Source organism: Cottoperca gobio, chromosome 17 (assembly GCF_900634415.1).
Source record: "Cottoperca gobio chromosome 17, fCotGob3.1, whole genome shotgun sequence".
Lineage (NCBI taxonomy): Eukaryota > Metazoa > Chordata > Actinopteri > Perciformes > Bovichtidae > Cottoperca > Cottoperca gobio.
This window is the reverse complement of record NC_041371.1, coordinates 14,416,920-14,436,307: the sequence shown is the minus strand read 5'-3', so window position 1 is coordinate 14,436,307 and position 19,388 is coordinate 14,416,920. Positions and strand designations below refer to the sequence as shown.

Genomic DNA, 19,388 nt, shown 5'->3' with positions numbered 1-19,388 from the left:
ACAGTCATTTAATACAATGTGTGACTCTCGTGACATGACTTGCAAGTCTGTGTGTGTGTGTGTGTGTGTGTGTGTGTGTGTGTGTGTGTGTGTGTGTGTGTGTGTGTGTGTGTGTGTGTGTGTGTGTGTGTGTGTTTGTGTGTGTGTGTGTGTTTTGTATATGTAGTGCACTGGAGAGGTGTTTTGTGGTTAACCCATCAGGAGGAAAGTGCATCCAACACATGATCAGAAGGGTCATAGGAAGATGTTCATTGTCATTCCCTCATCTTAACCCCTCCCCCCACTTCCCCTACTATTGTAAAGCGGCTTTGAGGTCTCGAAAAGCGCTGTATAAATTAAATGTATTATTATTATTATTATCTTCCTGTACTTCCACAACTTGATTACGACAGACACACAGCTCAAAGCATAGCTGAGGAAGACCCACAATCCTTTGCATTTGATTTAGTTAAAACAATTGATGTTTCAGTTTACATCATCACAAGCATAGATACAAGAGCTTTACCTGATTAATATACAACTGTTACAGTGCTGTATCATTGACTGACACAATAATGGCACTATAGTGACACATGTGCCAGAACACAAGCCAAACATCCATAGAAATATACATTATATTATAGAGTTATAGAGTTAGTACATTCACATTTGTGCTTACACCCAAGTTGTAATAAGTTGTACCGTTAAACGTATGCACTCAACAGCTCAGTCATACACGTGGCAAACATGATGGGCCACTAATTTATGCAAGGGGAGGGGGAATTGCACTGTGGTTTGAGTAAACGTTGCATTGACCTCAAACAGTTTTGCCCCTCAAACCTCCCCCAACTTTAGCACATTGAGACTGAGCTGTACTTTCTCTCTCCGCCCACGCATAGTAACAACAGTTTGTTTGATACCTTTTTTTCATTTTGCCACCAATGATGGAAAAGTGTTAACTGAAAGCCCCTAAATCTTCCACCAGGTCAGCCCGAAGCCCACCGTGTCACACTGTAACAGTGGGGGGAAGTGGAACATGGAGGCCACAAGAATGGGTGAAACTAAATAAAGTGACACTGTGAATGACTCACCCGTGGTCTCGAGAACGAGCTTAAAGTAGACTTTTGATTAAATAAATAATAATCATTTCATTTAGTGGCCAAAATATATTTTGTGTGGTTAGAGAAGAAGTCATTTACTATATGTACATTTCCTTTACACAAGCATTACTATAAAGTTCAATACACAAATTCAACATTATAAGCTTTATAAAGGAAATGCATAATATATTGTATGTAATCAATATTTAATATCTAAGAACTATGTTATGGGATTACAGTTTTTCACACATGTTTTGAAATGATTAGACATAATTACATAAAATATTTAAAGAAAGACCTATCAGCTAAACTGCAACAACACTTTATTCTTTGTTGTTTTGTTGTTGATATGTATCTATCTTTAGAAGCATAATTTAGGATCTTCACCCCTTTTTTTTTTTGCAGGATTTTTGGATTATATTCACATTCTGGTATTCCTACTATCTTTGTGTTTTGTGGTGTTTTTATGGAAATAAAGCAAAGAGATGAGATAAGGAGATGAGAAGAAGGTGCCTCGAGTTGCCGAGATACCGATCGTAGCTTTTCTCTATACACACACTTAGACAGTGATCTATTCTGCAACTCACAACCACCAAACTTTAGCCGTTACATTGTGAGCATTTTTATTAGGTATTGTCACTCAGAATCATTGAACAATGAAAGTATTACTTACATATTTACAGTCATCAAACAAACATCATATGATTACAACGATACATGAAAAAGGCAAATATAATAGATATCCTTTTGAGGACTTTGAAGAAAATATGAAAACATTCAAAAGTATGTGGAACTCAAACAAGAGAAAGTGGAAGTTATGGCCGTTGCATTTTAGTTTCAATAGTGCTGCTTTATTGTGTCAGTGAGGTTTTTGTCAGGTAGAACGTTTGTGTTGCCAGTTCTTTCTGTCTATGTAGGCCATGCTGGTCTTTGTCCACAATTTCTTGGGGTCAGAGCAGATCTTCATGTTTTTCAGCGTGGTGAATCTATTGAAAATCACAACACAGAAAATACACATTCAGTCTCATGATGCAACAGTATATGATCAAAACAAAACAAATCCCAATTTTTGATCGTTAATTCTGAAACACAATACACATATATCACAGTTGAATGATACAAAACTGGTGCTATGAAAAGATCTAAGATATGTAATGAGAAACTATGCACATAAATCCAACGTTGACTTACACCACTGCGTGTATAGGGCATGCCGATTTATATTGTTTGTAGTAACTCTTCAGCCCGTCTCGTTGGATTTGAGTTGTTGAAAGTCTTCGACAACAATTGGCTATCCCACCTTTGAAAGAAGACACAGGAGTCCATTATTATCAGCATCATCTGTTCCATAATCATGAAATAATACATCATGCATTTATGATATGTGAAATATTATATAAATGAACAAAATGCACAAACATAAAACTTGTTCTTACCCTTAGCTGAGGTTGTGGACACCATGATAGCTACAAGGAGAAGCGAGACAAAGGCAAGACTTGTCATCTTGTGTCTGTGGCTTAAACAGATATGATGCCTGTGTCTGTGCTGCAAGCCCTTTTTAAGCCCACTAGCACAGTCAACAGTAGTTTATGCTGCTTGCAAGTCGAGCATGCTGCACCCACAGATACACACACGGCAGGAAAGTAGAGTACATATTTCCCCCCGCAGAAGCTCACTTGTCTTGTGTGGCCACTTTACTCATCTAAGGTCTAGTTAATGTTCCACTGTAGGAAGTAGTGGTCTTTGCATGTGATAGTATAGTAATTACAACTCAAATTATTATATGGAAAGTACCTGTAATACATGTACCTGTGATACCAGGATATCAATGACCTGTGAACATTATGAAATGAGTGAGTGAAACACTTTCTCTGCTTCACTACATTCATTTTAAAGTGATCAGAGCACATTTATAGGCACTTTTCTACACAGACCAGTTTTCCAGATAGCGTTCGACTTGTTATAGTCGGTCAGTATAAACTGCTTATATTCTTTGTTCATTAGGTTTGTTACAAACAATAATCTATCAACTGATAACCTGTTGGACTCACTAGAACCTGGAAAACAAGAAAGCGGAAACCTTTTCTGTAACTCAGGCCAGGGTTCATTCCGACTTTCTACTGTGAGGTTTTTGAGGTGGGTTGTTCTTTGTGCTGCTGATGCTGGTGTACTAATGTCTACAACTACTACTACTAATGTGTGCATGCAGGGGGAGAACACCTATACCTCCATAGTTATACACACAACAATTGATACACATGCATGCACGGATACACCAAACCATGTTGTTCATTTCCACTGAAACCCACTTGAGGAAAAACATGGGTCATGGGAAGGTGAGACACTTCTGTTCAACGTTTTCAGGTGGAGTGTCCTCAGGTGCTTTTTGATGGTGTGCTTATTCAGTTGTGCAGTTCAGCTTTTTGAAAGGTACAGTAACAGCTAACTTAGATAAAAGTTATCTTAACACTTGCATGCTGATATACAGTAATTGCTAAAACAAAGCGAAATCATCAAAATGGCTGACTTCACAGAAGACTAACCACTGTAACTATTTACACAAAAGTATGAAGATAATTATTATACAAGTATGTAACTTCCATCAATTTTAATAGGGATAGTTTATGTCACCTGGAAAAGTTACAGTTTGTCCAACAGAGGGCGCTACCACATTTAACGACGTCCGTCAGTAGGACGAGCAGAGTTCACAATGGATGCTAGTTAGTTAGCGTAAGAGTAAAAGTTGATATTTTATTTTAACTGTGACGTCAAACTTAACCAGGGCCATGTGTATAGTGTGTTTTAGGATACTGTGTGTCATTGGTGTCATTAGAAGATTTTAGGAGGATCCAAATGTATCATGTTCTTAATGAAAAAATATTAAAGTGGCTATAATCTATATTTTTGACAATGTGAAAAGAATGTGACAATGTGAAAGGGGTCGCTCGTTGTGATGAACCTACAAAGAATTATCACCTGACTCTTCAGCTCTATAGTGAGTTCCAGCTCATCACTTAGCTGTCTAGTTTGTAACTTTACTGTCTGGTTCACTCTCACCGCTCTCATGTTAATCTTTTCGGGTGAGGCAGGCGGCTTTTCCCAGCAAAAAAGCTTTTAAAAATACTGTAAACTACCTGCTCAGCACAAACAACAGACAGACACGGTTAGCGATAAAATGATGAACATAGCGGAGCATTTAGCAGCTAAAGATCCAGATATTTCCCTAAGGAGTTGGTGGAGACCAACAGCAGACGTAAAAGAGAGTGCATTTTAGTAATATTGGAATATTGGACAGAAACACAACTCTAAATGAACGCTAATGTTGATCTGTAACTGCTGAATGTGTGAATAGGAAACTGAATTCTAGTTTGCCATGTCAATTTAAAGGTGATATGTCCATGTTGTGTTCACAACATGGTTCTGCTGCCCATAACTTTGACATTGACAAACGATGTGTTTTGTCATTTAATTGTAAGGAGTTGTTGACTTCTGTGACCTTTATTTCTTTTTGTGTGCATACATTCGTTTCTTGTCATTTTTTATAAAACAGTAGTTTGTGTTTTACGCACGATCATCCTCGTAGAACAAAGATCGAGATGCGTTAGAGTTTCATTGGCCTCCAACCTTCCTTAATAAGAAGTACATCACCAGTTTGTACAAAGACGGCATAGACAGAGCGGGCCATTTGTCATGAGAAGCAAAGCTGAAGCAAAATGACATTATACTTGTAAAGATAGAAAAGTGAACACAATAAGCACTGATGGAACTGTCGCCCCGTCACTTTTGAAATGACAATGTAAAAGGATATTTTTTTTAGATGGAACTATTAGGTTTAATTGACTCTGTCCTGTCTCTTCTCAATGACACTCTGTTATTATTACGTTTTAGGAATAATCGCTGATGTTTCCCTTAGTTGTGCTGAGCTCTGCAGGGCACTGATTCATTTTAGATAGTTGGAAGTATTGTACTATATCGTTCTCTCACTTGTCAGTAAGTTGGAACCCGTAAAGATAACATGATATCACAATCACAGTTACATTCTTGGTTGAATCTTTTAGATTAATTGATGTAAAATAAAAAATTGTGAATGAGTTTCGTAAAAAAGGAACTTTCTTCTTCATTCACAAATTGCACACTATGTTTCGCAATTTGATGTTTATTTCAGTGCCAATCACACTGTTAATGCTTCCTTCCTCATTTTGAGAAATCATTTCTGCTTTTCATTGAAAGTAATTTGTTCGTGTGCCATTCACCAAATCCAGTAAATACATTCCTGTGTGAATCAATATCATCTGACTTTGCTGCATAAAAATGCAAATCTTCAGATGATTATAACATTTAAAGATTAAGTAAGTGATGGTTTTCTGAAGAGTGGAAACAACTCTTCATTTTACTGTGGATTGTATCCCAAATGTGATTTCCTAACATTTGAAATGACAGTTTAGTGAGATATAAAACCATAATTGAAATATAGACTACAAAGATGTGGACGTGCTGAGTAAGGGTCAGCGCCGACTTTCTGAAACCTTCTTGTCTAAAGATAATAATACTGTGTATTTAAAGGGTTAATAACGATTGTTGATTGATAACAATGACAGCGATTTCCTCACCAAGTGCGGAAATGTAAGGATGTAAAAACGATATATTATAATGTGGCTTTTATGTTACAATGAACATTTGCTCTACACTTGTCTCGCTTATCTTATTTCTTATCCTTTGCATAGCAGACACCCCTTTCAACCATGCAAGCTTCAGCAAAATTGAAAAAAACTAAGAGGGAAATAGGACACAGACGTGGCTTTATTGAGAAAGTAAGCTTTGGTTTTGATCTTCAAATCATACAATGAGAGTCTGAGATCACAAATTCTACTTTTTTAAAAGCTTACATTACCCCTTTAAGTTAAACATTTAATATATGGTTATTTAAAGTAAATAAAAGCCAGACAGAACCTTTCCATTTGCTTTTTGAACCCTACGTGTCTTGTGGGACAAATTGGCAACCTATATTTGTACTGGCAAGCAGCAAGGAACCTGATTCTTAGTCTTTTTGGCAGTTATCTGGCGTTTGGCAGCTTTTTATAAAGCTATAAGTAAACTGAAGTGAAAAAAATGTCCCCACTTAGTTTGTGGTGAATAGTTTAAAGTATGGACAAATACATTTTGCAACTTTGATCTTCCCTCAAACAAGTTGAGACTTGTAACTAAAAGAAGAGATCATGCAAGAACAAATGACCAAATTTGGGTGGAGGATGCTCGGAAATTTGCGGTGGAAAGGATTTCCTTCCTTCCCTTTTCTTTCCCCTGTACTGAACATGACAGTCAGCACCAGATAGAAAGGAGGGATAGAAGGAGAGAGCGATGACACATTGGGTAGAGTGACCAGCACATGATGCTGCCGTTGCTGAAATCAGCAGGATTTACAAATCATTTATTGATCGAGGTAGTAAACCAGCCAAGTTAATAAAACATGTTACTGCTAATACTGAATAATATGAATATCCATCCATCCCTTCAATGTATTTATATGTTCTCTAGTCTAGCTTACTTTGTTCAGGGCCCTGGGGGTTGTAGTTTATCCCAGCATGCATTGTATGAGAAGCTGGGAACAACCTGTACAGGATGGCGATCCTTCACACAGCTGACATGTATAGACACATTGACACTCACATTGTAACGTACACATTCACCTAAACTTGCATTTCTTTGTACTACGGGAAGAAACACCCAGAGGAAACAAACATGGTAAGAATATACACACTCCATACAGAATAAATATACATATAAACATATAATCTAATACATTAGTAGATTAAAGCAGGTTTATCAGTTTGTTATTTGTACATTAAGGTATTTAATTGAACTCTTAGTTACTTGTTACTAATTGTGATAAAGGTTTTACCCTTGTAGCTTTAATCTGACATTTCCTAGTGAGCTCAGTCAATGGCATGATGCAATCACAAAAAAGGAAACGATCAACTACAGCATCACCCACATGTGGCCCCCACCCTAATACGCACACACCCTGTAGAAAGCCCTAAGAGATGATTCATCCGGTCAGTTTGGCCTGGTTCCCTTTTTCACAGTATAAAAACTAGAGGTTTTGTCCGAGAAGATCAGTCACCTCCATCAGCCAAGATCAAACAATCAGTTTCTGCAAAGAACCTCTGGAACATCTCCCGCAGTAACCATGCAGCTGAGCATCAGAAGACTGGCATTCCTGGCTTTCCTCGCCGGGGTTTTGGCAATGACCGCAACAGCCTCTGGTAAGTCGTCTGTCAGAGATCTTGCCCCATAGTTCACTACTTGCCTGCTCCAGTTAGAGTTAACGTAAGAACTTTTACCCGACCATCTATTTTTTAAATGGTTGACTTCTGATAAAAATGTAGGCCAACAACCAACTGTACTTATTAATATTGTATGCTGCAAGTGAAAGAGATGTATAGCTCATAACGACCAATTCTTGTTTGTTTTCTAAAAATCAGAAATGAAGGTAATGAAGTGCTGCACCAGGGTCGGTACCGAGGCCATCGATGCTCCCATCTTGGGCTACAGGGTCCAGAGGAGGACCGCCTCATGCGTCAGCGCTGTCATGTAAGAACCCCTTCTTATTTCATTAAACAGAGAGTGATCAAATGAGCTTTTTCCTGAAAATTGGTTTGGAGATTGTGATTGATCTTTTCTCTTTTTTTTTCTCCCAGATTTCTGACCACAAAGGGAGAGATCTGCAGCCACTGGAAACAGAACTGGGTGCTTGAGAAGGTCAAGGAGCTAGAGTGAGTAGGCTTTTGTCATCTCAGTCAGTGTCCGCTATGGACCATTTCTGCTGGTTGCTTCAGATGTGATGTATCAAGTATGCTCATGGGCAGCACAAGCTCTTATTTGACTGTTATCTCTTTTTTGTGTGTTTTACAGGCAGGCCCGCAGAGCAAAGAAGAACACTCCTGCCCGTACGACCTCCAGCCCTTAGAAAGCACTCCCCAACATCATCATATATATATATATATGGCAAATTGTCTTGAATAATTTAAAAATATTTAAAATGCTTTCTAATGTTATTCTGTAATATTTAATATTTATTACTAGCGCTATTTATTTGTTTTATTTGTTGGCAGAGATGAAAGAAACAAAATGTGTCCACGACTGTCTGTTGCTCGCTATAAACAAAATAAATATTTGTGTCCTCTATCCAGATGTGTCGTTGTTATTGGTTGACTTTGGAACTCAAAGGTAGCTGTGCTCGTCAAATGACCATGAAACTCATGATGACAGAGGCTCCGTTTTTCACAGATCGATTGTGCCATCTAGTGGGGTTGTGAAATTACTTCAGGACAGTTTGGATCAGACGAGCGTGTCATTGAGGCAGTCACCTTGTCTGACTGGAGCACCAACCCCTTGGGGTGCTGATCTGAAATAGCACAAGAGACTGCCTCCCTGTCAGTCAAGTCATGCATTTGCATGAGCTCGGGGGGGCAGGACAGCTTATTGCAAAGTTTTCAGACACCTTCCACCAGATGTGCTGGCAGCATCCTTTTCTAAGTACACCAGACACATATGTCACGCCACTAGAACAAACACCACAAGAAGCAGCAGGTTGTATGGTTGGTTTAAAGCACTATTGGTTAAACTGGTACAATTAAATGTAATGAATAAATGAATGTAGACAACAATGCTGGAATATTTTTAAGTAAATTTATTTGTTTATGAGAATTGCTTATGGCATATTTTAGCACATTAACTGTATTAAGCAGCAGATTCATAGCAGGCAATGAAGCATGATTTAAAAAAAGCACATAATCTACATTAATTATCTCAAAGCTCAAAGCTGTCTAAGGTTCCCCTTAAGCCATGATTACATGCTGACACTCCATATGTTAAGGTTAGTCAAATTAATTAGTATATTTTTACTTTTTCAAAAATGATATGGCGTTGGCATTTCTACAACACAAATGATTACATTCCAAATTCCCAAGAGTTTTGCTAATAGAAATCTTCGGTGCTCAGTGCGTCAGTGGTACTAACAAAAGTTCCACTTCCAGCGTTGAACGAAGGGTTTACACTTTTCCTCACAGGAGTTTTTCCTGCAGCAGAGTCGGTCTTGGACATATTCTTCAGTTTTGAACTGTAAAGAAATAAGAGTGTTTTACTCATAAACCCAGAACAAATGAAAACCCCGTTTCACACACAAAGATTGTACTGTTCAAAGGTCCATATCAAAGTGAAACTAGTGAGTAGGAGTCTCTTACCTGAGTAATTCCAGAATCCTCCTCACCCACTCATCCTTCCGTGTCACACATATCTCATTCTTCTTAACCGTGTAGAAACTACAATAGTGAGAAACATTATCACACACACATAGAGAGTTCCAGTACTGATATTGAAACATAGTTTTGATTAATTATTTTTCTACATAAGCATTTTTTCTTTTGAACAAAATAGGCAAATGTTTCGTTTTATTTTTTCTTACCCAACACAATTGGAGGAACTTTGAATAAAATGACATTGTATGATCTATAACATGAACAAGTAATAAGCTAGACTAAGTGTCTGTCCAAGTCAGTCCCAGCTTTCGGTACACTTCTATTGGTATTCAAAATGGATTAAGGTTTCATACGAAGCTCTTGTGTAATTGGATTTTTGTCAATCTTAAAGTCTAGACAGCTTGGGTAAAAATCATTTACAAACACAATTTATGGAGATATGAAGCAGATCAAACAGCTGCTTTTTGTTATGAAATCCACAGTAATTAGGTTTGACAGTAAAATGTTGTGGTGGTCTAAATCAAATGGTTTATTTTCATGGCAATACATTCTGCAGAAACAAAATTAGTACTGCTTTCCACAAAACCATCAGCAGTGTCTTTTGAATAGTTTTGGAATAAATCTAATCAATGCATTTAATTAGTCTTACACCGATCAGCTCATAAAGGTTGGACTGTGATATTCAAATATCATAGTCAGCGATTCAGAGTGTGGTTGGCAGGGTTGTAGTTTTGATGGTTTAGTATGAGAGACTCTTACATGATCGCCTCGATGTTGCAGTTTTCCTGGGTGGTCTGTTCTTTGAAGCCCTTTATACGCTGGAAGGGTACTGGCTTCCTGTTGTATCTGGTACAACACGCTTTGCCCATGTGGGAACCCACTGCGCACAAACACACACATGGTTAACGGATCAGTCAAGCATAGAGTCCTAATGTAATGTGCTGTATTAATCTGACCGATGAGCAGTCAAATGTGGTGAAATGAAACTTACGGGCAGCTGGAGCTGGACCGAGCAGGCCCAGTATGAAGCAGAGGAGAACGGTTGTCACGGCCATCATACCTCTGGGAGCCATGTTAACAATGCGAAGAACCAGCAAGAGACCTCACCGACTACATTACCTCACCACACTTATACTGTATATATACTTATGGTTCTACTCGTTTTTTTATAAACTGTGGCTCCTAAATTGAGGACAGGAAGCCCACTATTGCATCATGGCAACCAGATTTGCAGACATCGCACTTTGATCATAGAAATTAAGCCTTTACCATATCACTGTGTGACACCTACATTTGTTTTTGTGGGCATGTGAGAGAATCACAGAGGAACTGGTGCACTGATGCATTAGGTTCATACCATCTCCTTGGGCTCTCATTTATATTTATGCTTTTTGGGTTCGTAATCGTTCTGTGAAGTTCTTCATATACAGCGCAGCAGATTCTAATCGTCACGCTGTCTTCGCTTCATTTAGATTTCTCCAAAGCTACGGTATATTGCTGCATATTTAGCTCTCAGTGCATACGCCTGCATAATTACGCTTAAATGGAATTTGTTACACAAAATATTGCCCTCATCTCGCTTCATATATTTTCTAGTGTTGAGAAAAAATGGCCAGAATATCCATAGTCATAATTTGACATTGTAGCTTACAGCTGGAGTTTTTACATAATCAGCAATCTTAAGATTGTTTTGTGGTGAGAAGTGATGGAGTATGAGAGGCTTGTCAAAATCCCCCTCCTCGTTAACATGACCTATTTAGTCTGCAGAAAGCTGACAACTCCAAATCTAGCTCAGCTGACCTAGATAGGCACAACATCTTCAAGTTGTAAACGCTCTATAGCGTACTGTACATCTTCTAAAATACATGTTCAAGCTGTAAATGACTCGTTGTAAAAATCAACACCTCCTGCTCAGTAAAATACTGTGAACGCTTCATGAATTAATTCATGAATGCTGTGCAGTCACTATGGGTTTTCTGTTACCCCATTTACTCCGCATACAGTATGTGATTGCATCCAGATATTTACCAGCCGATACGTAAACAGTGAAATGACACTGTTTTCATAACTCAAGAGTGATACTCCACTGATCCTTGAAGGAGAATTTTCTTTTTCTGTTGCCCTTTTCACAAGGAAATCAAGAGTGTGAAGGCCAGAAATAGATTAGGGCCACTACAGATGATGGGGCTTCAGTATGTTTAGCTCAAGGGCACTTCAGAAATGCAGATGCTTGCTGTCTTAGCACGGAGACATCTGGAGACCGTGCTGCCAGTTGAATGAGTCTCCCGAGTCTCACCACATGTAGCTGTGATTAATAAGTGTGTATATTCCAGAACTGTGTTGATTGTTTGTCTCATGTGGCCACAGACACTAACTGGAATGACTCATAGTAACTTCTCTCCTTTAAAATTAATTTGTGTTTGAATGTACAGAAATCCACTAGAATTAATAAGAAAGGAAAGAAATTAGTTTAGGTGGCAATTTACTCTTGCTATTATGTTTATAATGTATGGAGATAACATAAGGTAACACACACTTGTAGCTATGTCATTTTTTCTGTGCTGATAGATTTGCCAGATTAGAATATTTAAGTCTATATTGATATATATTGAGCTTATATAGTCACACTTCAGTATTGTTTTTGTCTGTTACATCACAAAAAATTACAAAAATTAGTTTTAACTGCTCTGACATTTCTTTTTCAGAGATCATGACTCACTATGTTCTCTAACCTCCTCTGTCCTCCTACTTGGCAGTCTGGCCCACATATCTCCATTTAGCACATCTCATAAACTCATGTTTGATTGTGTCCAGCGGCAGTTTGTGCTACCTTCACCCATAGGGGGGCAGTGTTGGTATGGGCCACTGATGGATGTCAAGCAATACATAATAAATGGATGTGAAGTGAATGTCCCACACAACCTGAGTATCTGTCATAACAACATTAGGGATTGCTAGTCATATGTGAAATGCAAATCAGGCTATAATAAGATGGTTTCAGCGCTGTTAAACAATAATGTCATTCAGCAGCAGAGAAGCAGTGAAAAGTGAAAGTTAACATTCTCACCCTCAGCGAAAACTATTCTAGCACAAATTGTGTCATTAACACACTGCAATACAATGTTTTCACGAGTTCAGAGGCAGTTTAATCCATCCTCATCCTGTGTGTTTGTGTTTATTTGTGTGACCTGTTGCCACTAATTAAGAGAAAGGTAACATAATAGACTGGACAATCGTCTGGTTTTACAGCCTATTCCCTCTTATTACTCCGTATAACACAGCCTCTTATCATCATCATCCTGTTTTACCTCAATGAAAAACATTGAGATAAGTTATTCATTTACGTCTAAGTTTGGGTTTTGATCATACAATTATTTGTTTAAAATGAGTCAAGAAATTAACCAGAAATAACTTTAATTATAATCTATTACCTGTTTAAGTATTATCATTAAGCATAATGCCAAATATTCAGTTTCAACTTATTTAATATTTTACCACTTTCTCTGTTCTTTATAACAGTGAATTGAGTATTTATAACTTATAACACCTGGACTGTTGTGTAAAATAAGCAAAACAAGCTATTTGAACATGTCCATCCATCCATCCATCCATCGTCTACCGCTTATCCGAGGTCGGGTCGCGGGGGCAGCAGCTCCAGTAAGGAACCCCAAACTTCCCTTCTCCGGGCCACATCCGCCAGCTCCAACTGGGGAATCCCAAGGCGTTCCCAGGCCAGTGAGGAGATATAATCTCTCCACCGAGTCTGGGGTCTCTTCCCAGCTTGACGTGCCTGGAACACCTCCCTAGGGAGGCAGCCAGGTGGCATCCTTGCTAGATGCCCGAACCACCTCAACTGGCTCCTTTCAACGCAAAGGAGCAGCGGCTCTACTCCGAGTCTCTCACAGATGGCTGAACTTCTCACCCTATCTCTAAGGGAGACGCCAGCCACCCGTCTGAGAAAACCCATTTCTGCCGCTTGTACCCGTGATCTCATTCTTTCGGTTATGACCCAGCCTTCATGACCATAGGACCGTAGGAAGGAAGATCGCCCGGAAGATCGAGAGCTTTGCCTTCTGGCTCAGCTCTCTTTTCGTCACAACGGTGCGGTAAAGCGAATGTAATACCGCCCCCGCTACTCTGATTCTCCGGCCAATCTCTCGCTCCATCGTGCCCTCACTCGCGAACAAGACCCCGAGGTCATTGAACTCCTTCACTTGGGGTAAGGGCTCATTCCCTAACCGGAGTAGGCAATCCACTGGTTTCTTGCTGAGAGCCATGGCCTCAGATTTTGAGGTGCTGATTCTCATCCCAACCGCTTCACACTCGGCTGCGAACCGATCCAGTGACTGAAGGTCACAGACCGATGACGCCATCAGGACCACATCATCTGCAAAGAGCAGCGATGAGATCCTCAGGCCACCAAACTGCAACCCCTCTCCTCCACGACTACGCCTCAATATCCTGTCCATGAAAATTACAAACAGGATTGGTGATAAAGCGCAGCCCTGGCGAAAGCCAATATTCACTGGGAACGAGTCCGACTTACTGCCGAGTATCCGGACACAACTCTCGCTTTGGGTGTACAGGGATTGGATGGCCGTCAGAAGTGACCCCCTCACCCCATACTCCCGCAGCACCTCCCACAGTATCACCCGGGCGACTCGGTCATACGCCTTCTCCAGATGCACAAAACACATGTAGACTGGTTGGGCATACTCCCAGGCCCCCTCCAGGATCCTTGCGAGAGTGAAGAGTTGGTCCGTTGTTCCACGACCAGGACGGAATCCGCATTATTCCTCTTCAATCAGAGGTTCGACTATCGGCCGAACCCTCCTTTCCAGCACCTTGGAGTAGACTTTACCGGGGAGGCTGAGAAGTGTGATACCCCTGTAGTTGGCACACACTCTCTGGTCCCCCTTTTTGAATAGGGGAACCACCACCCCGGTCTGCCACCCCCTAGGCACTGTCCCAGACTTCCATGCAATGTTGACGAGGCGTGTCAACCAAGACAGCCCCTCAACACCCAAAGCCTTCAGCATTTCTGGACAGATCTCATCAACCCCTGCGGCTTTGCCACTGTGGAGTTGTTTGACTACCTCAGTGACTTCCATCAGGGAAATTGACGATGGTCCCCCATCAGCTTCCAGCTCTGCCTCTACCATAGAGGGTGTGTTAGTCGGATTCAGGAGTTCCTCAAAGTGCTCCTTCCACCGCCCGATAACCTTCTCAGTCGAAGTCAGCAAGGTCCCACCCTTAGGCTTAGGGTGCTCTGGTACCACGTACACTTATGAGCATCCTTATGTTCGAACATGGTGTTTGTTATGGCCATTCCATGACTAGCACAGAAGTTTTGAACATGTCTCCTTGCAAAATAACAGATAAACCAATCATGAGAATAATCACTCTAGCCTTAAACCATTCAGTCCAAAAAATGTTTTCCTACAGGTATTCAATTAACTATGGTTTGAAAAAGAAAAAATCAGTCCACCCTTACATCTGAGAAGCCATTACCAGATAATATATATATATATATATATATATATATATATATATATATATATATATATATATATATATATTCTGTTAACTTTCTGACAATTTGGGAAGTGTGACAAGCTGTAAACACAATACTGACAAATGATCACCATATCAGCTTAATTGGCTAATGTGTTAGCAAACTGTTGCCTATTACACACATATAGCTGACACACACGGAGCCTCATTAGCATTAATTCAAAACACTCCCTCGAGCTGAGGGAAGCTGCTGAGTAGGGAGATATTTCTGTCAGTTTTTCACTACGAGCGACTACTTTCACATCAGGTCATTTGAACTATTGTTGATGTAAAAACATTGAGTAGTTCATGTTTAACAGTCAATCTCTTCTCAAAATAGTGATTGCTGAATGTTCTGTTGTTTCTGCACTTCTAAAGAAACTCCTAGAAACCACTTCTCCTGCTTTGTCTCATCTCTACAGAAGCTGCTACTTCATGAACAAAGGCCAACATGCATACTAATAAAATGTTCTTATTATTCTGATACTTTGGAGATTGCAAAATTTTGGCCGGTGCGTTTGCTTGAGGGTGAGTGTTAAGTAGACTTTTTCTCCTCCTGGGCCCCGCTCCCTCTTTTTGGACTCATACTGGTGGATGGAGGGCAAGAACAGAGGGACGGGGAGGGGAGAGGAGGAAGGGTGAGGGTAAAAAGAGAGGGGGTCACCATTGAATTGTCCACCCACACATGGCCCCCTCTGGTCACCTGCGTGGGCTTGGCCCAAAAGAAAGGCGAGGATGCGCGCACACACAAAAAGAACAAAAACGACAGCTTTCTAACCCCAAATGTCAAATGTGCCAAATGAGCTTGGAATAAAAGCCAAAGAGCTTGGTTTAAATTAGTAAGGAATCTTCCTCAAAACAACAGAATGGGGCATTTTCAGTATCGTTAAAAGCACTTCACAACAGAGGAGAGTTTAGGCAGCGAGGGAGGCGAGATGAAAAAGCTCTCAAAGCGCTTGGCTGTGGCATGATCTTCAAAAAAAAAGCCCATTTTATCATAATTAGCATTGTTCCAGACTGTCAAAGCCGTGAGCCACGGAAAACAATGTACTCTTCAATATTCTATGAGTTATGGTAAATGACTTGATGTATAATTATGTGAGCCGGGCAGATTCTGTCCTCACCATCTCCTCCTACATCCCATCTGCCCTGTGTGTCCAGAGTGTGGGAGACTGAAGTAGCTGCGGGGGGAGATGAGGAATTATTGTGGAAAATTCTAAGAAAACTTGTGATGTAACAGTCTGAGTTGCACTTCTGCTGTTCAAGCCGACACTGTAACATCCACGGCCTCCATCAGAATGAGTAGTAGAAGACGAAAAGAGGGGAAAATATAGACTTAAAGGACCTGTGACTTTGGGAAGTGCTCAGAGGTATTTTATTCTGGCAGAGCTAACTCTTGGCCATGGGAGACTCTGGAGGATACAGTGAGCCAGAAGAGGTGAGGAGCACAGAGAGAACGAGTGGTAGAAAGAGGAGTATTTTTAGGGTGGTCTGTTATCTGCCGAGACGAGGGCGTGCGGTATCACAGCCGGGTCACATTGCTGAGGGGGGAAACAGCGCGAGCTCTCTGCCGAGACGGCAGATAAGGAGGAACAGAACAATGAGATCTGTCTCTGGCTCTCACACACACACGTACACATCCACAAAGGAACACGTGTGACCACATCCACAGGAAAAGAAAAGCTTCACTCTTACACGTCCTCTCACTGATGCTCAGAAACCCTCAGACATGTTAAAAGATCACGTCTGAATGGAGCCTCTGACCTCCATGGGCGACCTGAGATTGTGTTATTACTCTGGTGACTGACAGACACATTATCATAGAATCTCTTCATTCAAACTGTTTATCTCTGTCTTTCTCCTGCTCTCTCTCTTTCTGTCTCTCCTGTATAGCAGCCCTCAGAAGATGTAAATGCCAGCAGAACAGATGGATGGAGAGAACATCTCATCACTCTGACACCATGTTTATGCAATCACACACAAACACACTACATGTGCACACACACAAACGGACGCTCTGAAGCAAGATGCTGATGGAAATTTCTTCAGTAATCAAAGTGAGCGCATGATACACACACACACACACTCACACTCACACACACACACACACACACACACACACACACACACACACACACACATACACACACACTTTTGGTGTTTTGGTGTTTTGGTGTTTTTGATGAAACCTTCTGTTCGCTTCTTCCTTTGTTTATACCGAACACACACGTGCATAAACACAGACGCACATCCACTCACGCACAAACATGAATTGAGTAATTCGCCAGACTAGCAGCTGTTATGGAGAGAACTAATAGAACGCCTCTGACATGCTAATGACCCGAGGAGTTAAACCACACACACTCACACCTTGCGGATTTTGAAAATCTGACTATTATCTGTCATATAACCCAGAGAATATCAGACTAGTGGCATGAATATTAAATGGTTTTAGCTCCCAGTACGATGTAAGCACTCTGTAAAATGACTGCAAGCCAAATGAAAACCTAACTCGCTCCAGGAATATCTTAGTGAGGCTTTGAGGGAAGATCCTTTCTCAACACCCAACACCCCCCACCCTCTACACCACCACCCACCCATCCAATCAAATCCTCACTGGCAATGCGCTGCTCCTCATCTCTCTTCTCTGCATCTTTTGTTCATCTCTCTCAACCACCCACACACCTACAGTCCCTCTGGCTTTTCTCTTTACACTCTCGCTCACATGCACGCATTTACATTTGGCTTCTTCGGATGTGCTTTATTTATTTTGGCCTTTTCCATTCTCTTCATCACTATTAGACTCTTGGAGCAACCATATGTGTATGAATGCAGGTTCACATGTGCGAAAATACAAACAAAAACAGACATTGCCTCAATTTTGTGCTCTACAATACAGATGTGTGGGCAGCAGCCATCTGGGGCCCCAAATGGAACAAAAAGTGTGCATGTGTGTGTGTGTGTGTGTGTGTGTGTGTGTGTGTGTGTGTGTGTGTGTGTGTGTGTGTGTGTGTGTGTGTCAATATGTGTTTGTGTGGTTTAGGACTAAGGGCCAAACTTAAAGTAGGGGTTCGAGGTTGGGGGCCCGTTGAGGAAACCCCCTCCAGAGAGCTGGGAATCTCAGGGGAGAGTGGGAAAAACATCCCGACGGTGATCAATCAAAATTGCGGTGACACAAATGACCAGAAACAAGAGTCCATGTCACTGTGTCACCTCCGCCCCACAGCCATGTCCCACCCACCTGCGCCGCTGCCCCATAGGCCTTTGCCGTACGCCGCCCGATGCGATTGGCTGGTCAGTCCCCGGGCGAAATCGTGATCCCCTCTTGGCTAATTGGGTCTTTGTGATTGCGCAGTCTGTCGTGGCGCTGGGGGAGAATGAAACGTGAAAACGGTATTATGGTGGATGGGGTAGAGTGGCATGTCGAAGCGGGGAGATCGTTTTTGGCATCTCAAAGCGCCAGATGCTCTTCCTGGGTCCATTATGATGCCTTACAGGGGATCGAGATGGTTTCGGCGTAGCAACTGTGAAGACACAAAGCGAGGTGGAGACCGGCCGAGATCGAGCACATACATGCAAATGCAGGCAAACACCAATTACACATGCACTCTCATGTAGTTCCCTGTTTAAAACACTCTACTTTCCGTGCTCTATGTTGGTCGATTTCAACAAAAAAGTTATTGTGATAAAAAAAAAGGTTATCAGAACTCACCTCTGTACATGTTACACAAGGACTAAACAAAAGTGGAGCACATCTCTGCTTCATCTTTTGTGGTTAGAATGTACAACAGTTTGGGGAAACCCCCACTGGATCAAAGGCAATGGAAGTATTTACTTCTTCAAGCTGTGCCTCCATCGAGAGTAATTGTTCTCCAAACTCTTTGAGAGAAGGAGTGTAGGAGGACAGGTCATGAGCCTGCTCTTTGTCTGCACCACCACGCTTCCATACGAGGCCGTAGTGCTGTGCTTTTCTGCTAATAACTGCCTTATTATTAAAGAATTAGTTTGCTCTTATTTCTTTATTGTTTCCATACTTGTGGGGTTTTAGAATACATTTAAATAGTAAAAACTGTAGTTGGGGGAATGACTGAAGTTCCTTATTCTCGTGTTATTAACCCTAAAATATCCATTAGACTAGGAAAGATCCCTGATAATGTATTGGGTTTCTCCCCCCAGCAATGACCAACAGGTGGCACTGCAGTCACACTCTTCATGTTCCTCAGGACAAAGCTTCCAACAGCTTCAGTAGTCATGAAGGCAACCAAATTCAAGCAGCCCCTTTATTAGGGAATTGTGACACATTGATGTTTTTGGTATTCATGTGACAGGCTGATTTGTTTTCTTCTTTTTTTTTTTACTTGACATGTGACGTTTATGACCCCGTACCCTTTCAGGGTTATCACTGTCACTTCTGACGTGCAACATCTACAGGAGTTGTGCATTTGTTAACTGTATCCTCTTGTTCTTTACCTTATTAAATTAGTGGTTTCAAAGTGGG

At 40.9% G+C, this 19,388-nt stretch overlaps 2 protein-coding genes across 2 annotated transcripts; both read right to left on the bottom strand.

The window, feature by feature from the left end:
- Window positions 1-1,677: 1,677 nt before the first annotated feature.
- LOC115022728 (monocyte chemotactic protein 1B-like) lies at window positions 1,678-2,725 on the bottom strand. The gene is made up of 3 exons (XM_029453807.1): window positions 2,516-2,725; window positions 2,271-2,379; window positions 1,678-2,065 (listed from the first exon to the last, which is right to left on the bottom strand). Exons 1-3 carry the CDS (start codon window positions 2,580-2,582, stop codon window positions 1,954-1,956), a joined length of 288 nt encoding a protein of 95 aa, XP_029309667.1. The 5' UTR covers window positions 2,583-2,725; the 3' UTR covers window positions 1,678-1,953.
- Window positions 2,726-8,754: 6,029 nt separating this feature from the next.
- On the bottom strand, window positions 8,755-10,460 carry LOC115022727 (C-C motif chemokine 20-like). The gene is made up of 4 exons (XM_029453806.1): window positions 10,329-10,460; window positions 10,097-10,217; window positions 9,323-9,400; window positions 8,755-9,198 (listed from the first exon to the last, which is right to left on the bottom strand). Exons 1-4 carry the CDS (start codon window positions 10,408-10,410, stop codon window positions 9,057-9,059), a joined length of 423 nt encoding a protein of 140 aa, XP_029309666.1. The 5' UTR covers window positions 10,411-10,460; the 3' UTR covers window positions 8,755-9,056.
- Between the last annotated feature and the right edge of the window lie 8,928 nt (window positions 10,461-19,388).

Bases quoted from the DNA above. Each gene is read 5' to 3' on its own strand.
- LOC115022728 (XM_029453807.1), bottom strand. From the start codon at position 2,582: ATGACAAGTCTTGCCTTTGTCTCGCTTCTCCTTGTAGCTATCATGGTG. The intron at 2,380-2,515 runs GTAAGAACAAGT...CTTCTTTCAAAG, and splicing joins GTCCACAACCTCAGCTAAGG to GTGGGATAGCCAATTGTTGT. The intron at 2,066-2,270 runs GTAAGTCAACGT...GATTTTCAATAG, and splicing joins TGCCCTATACACGCAGTGGT to ATTCACCACGCTGAAAAACA.
- LOC115022727 (XM_029453806.1), bottom strand. From the start codon at position 10,410: ATGGCTCCCAGAGGTATGATGGCCGTGACAACCGTTCTCCTCTGCTTC. The intron at 9,401-10,096 runs GTAAGAGTCTCT...TCACTATTGTAG, and splicing joins TGCAACATCGAGGCGATCAT to TTTCTACACGGTTAAGAAGA. The intron at 9,199-9,322 runs GTAAGAGACTCC...ATTTCTTTACAG, and splicing joins AGGATTCTGGAATTACTCAG to TTCAAAACTGAAGAATATGT.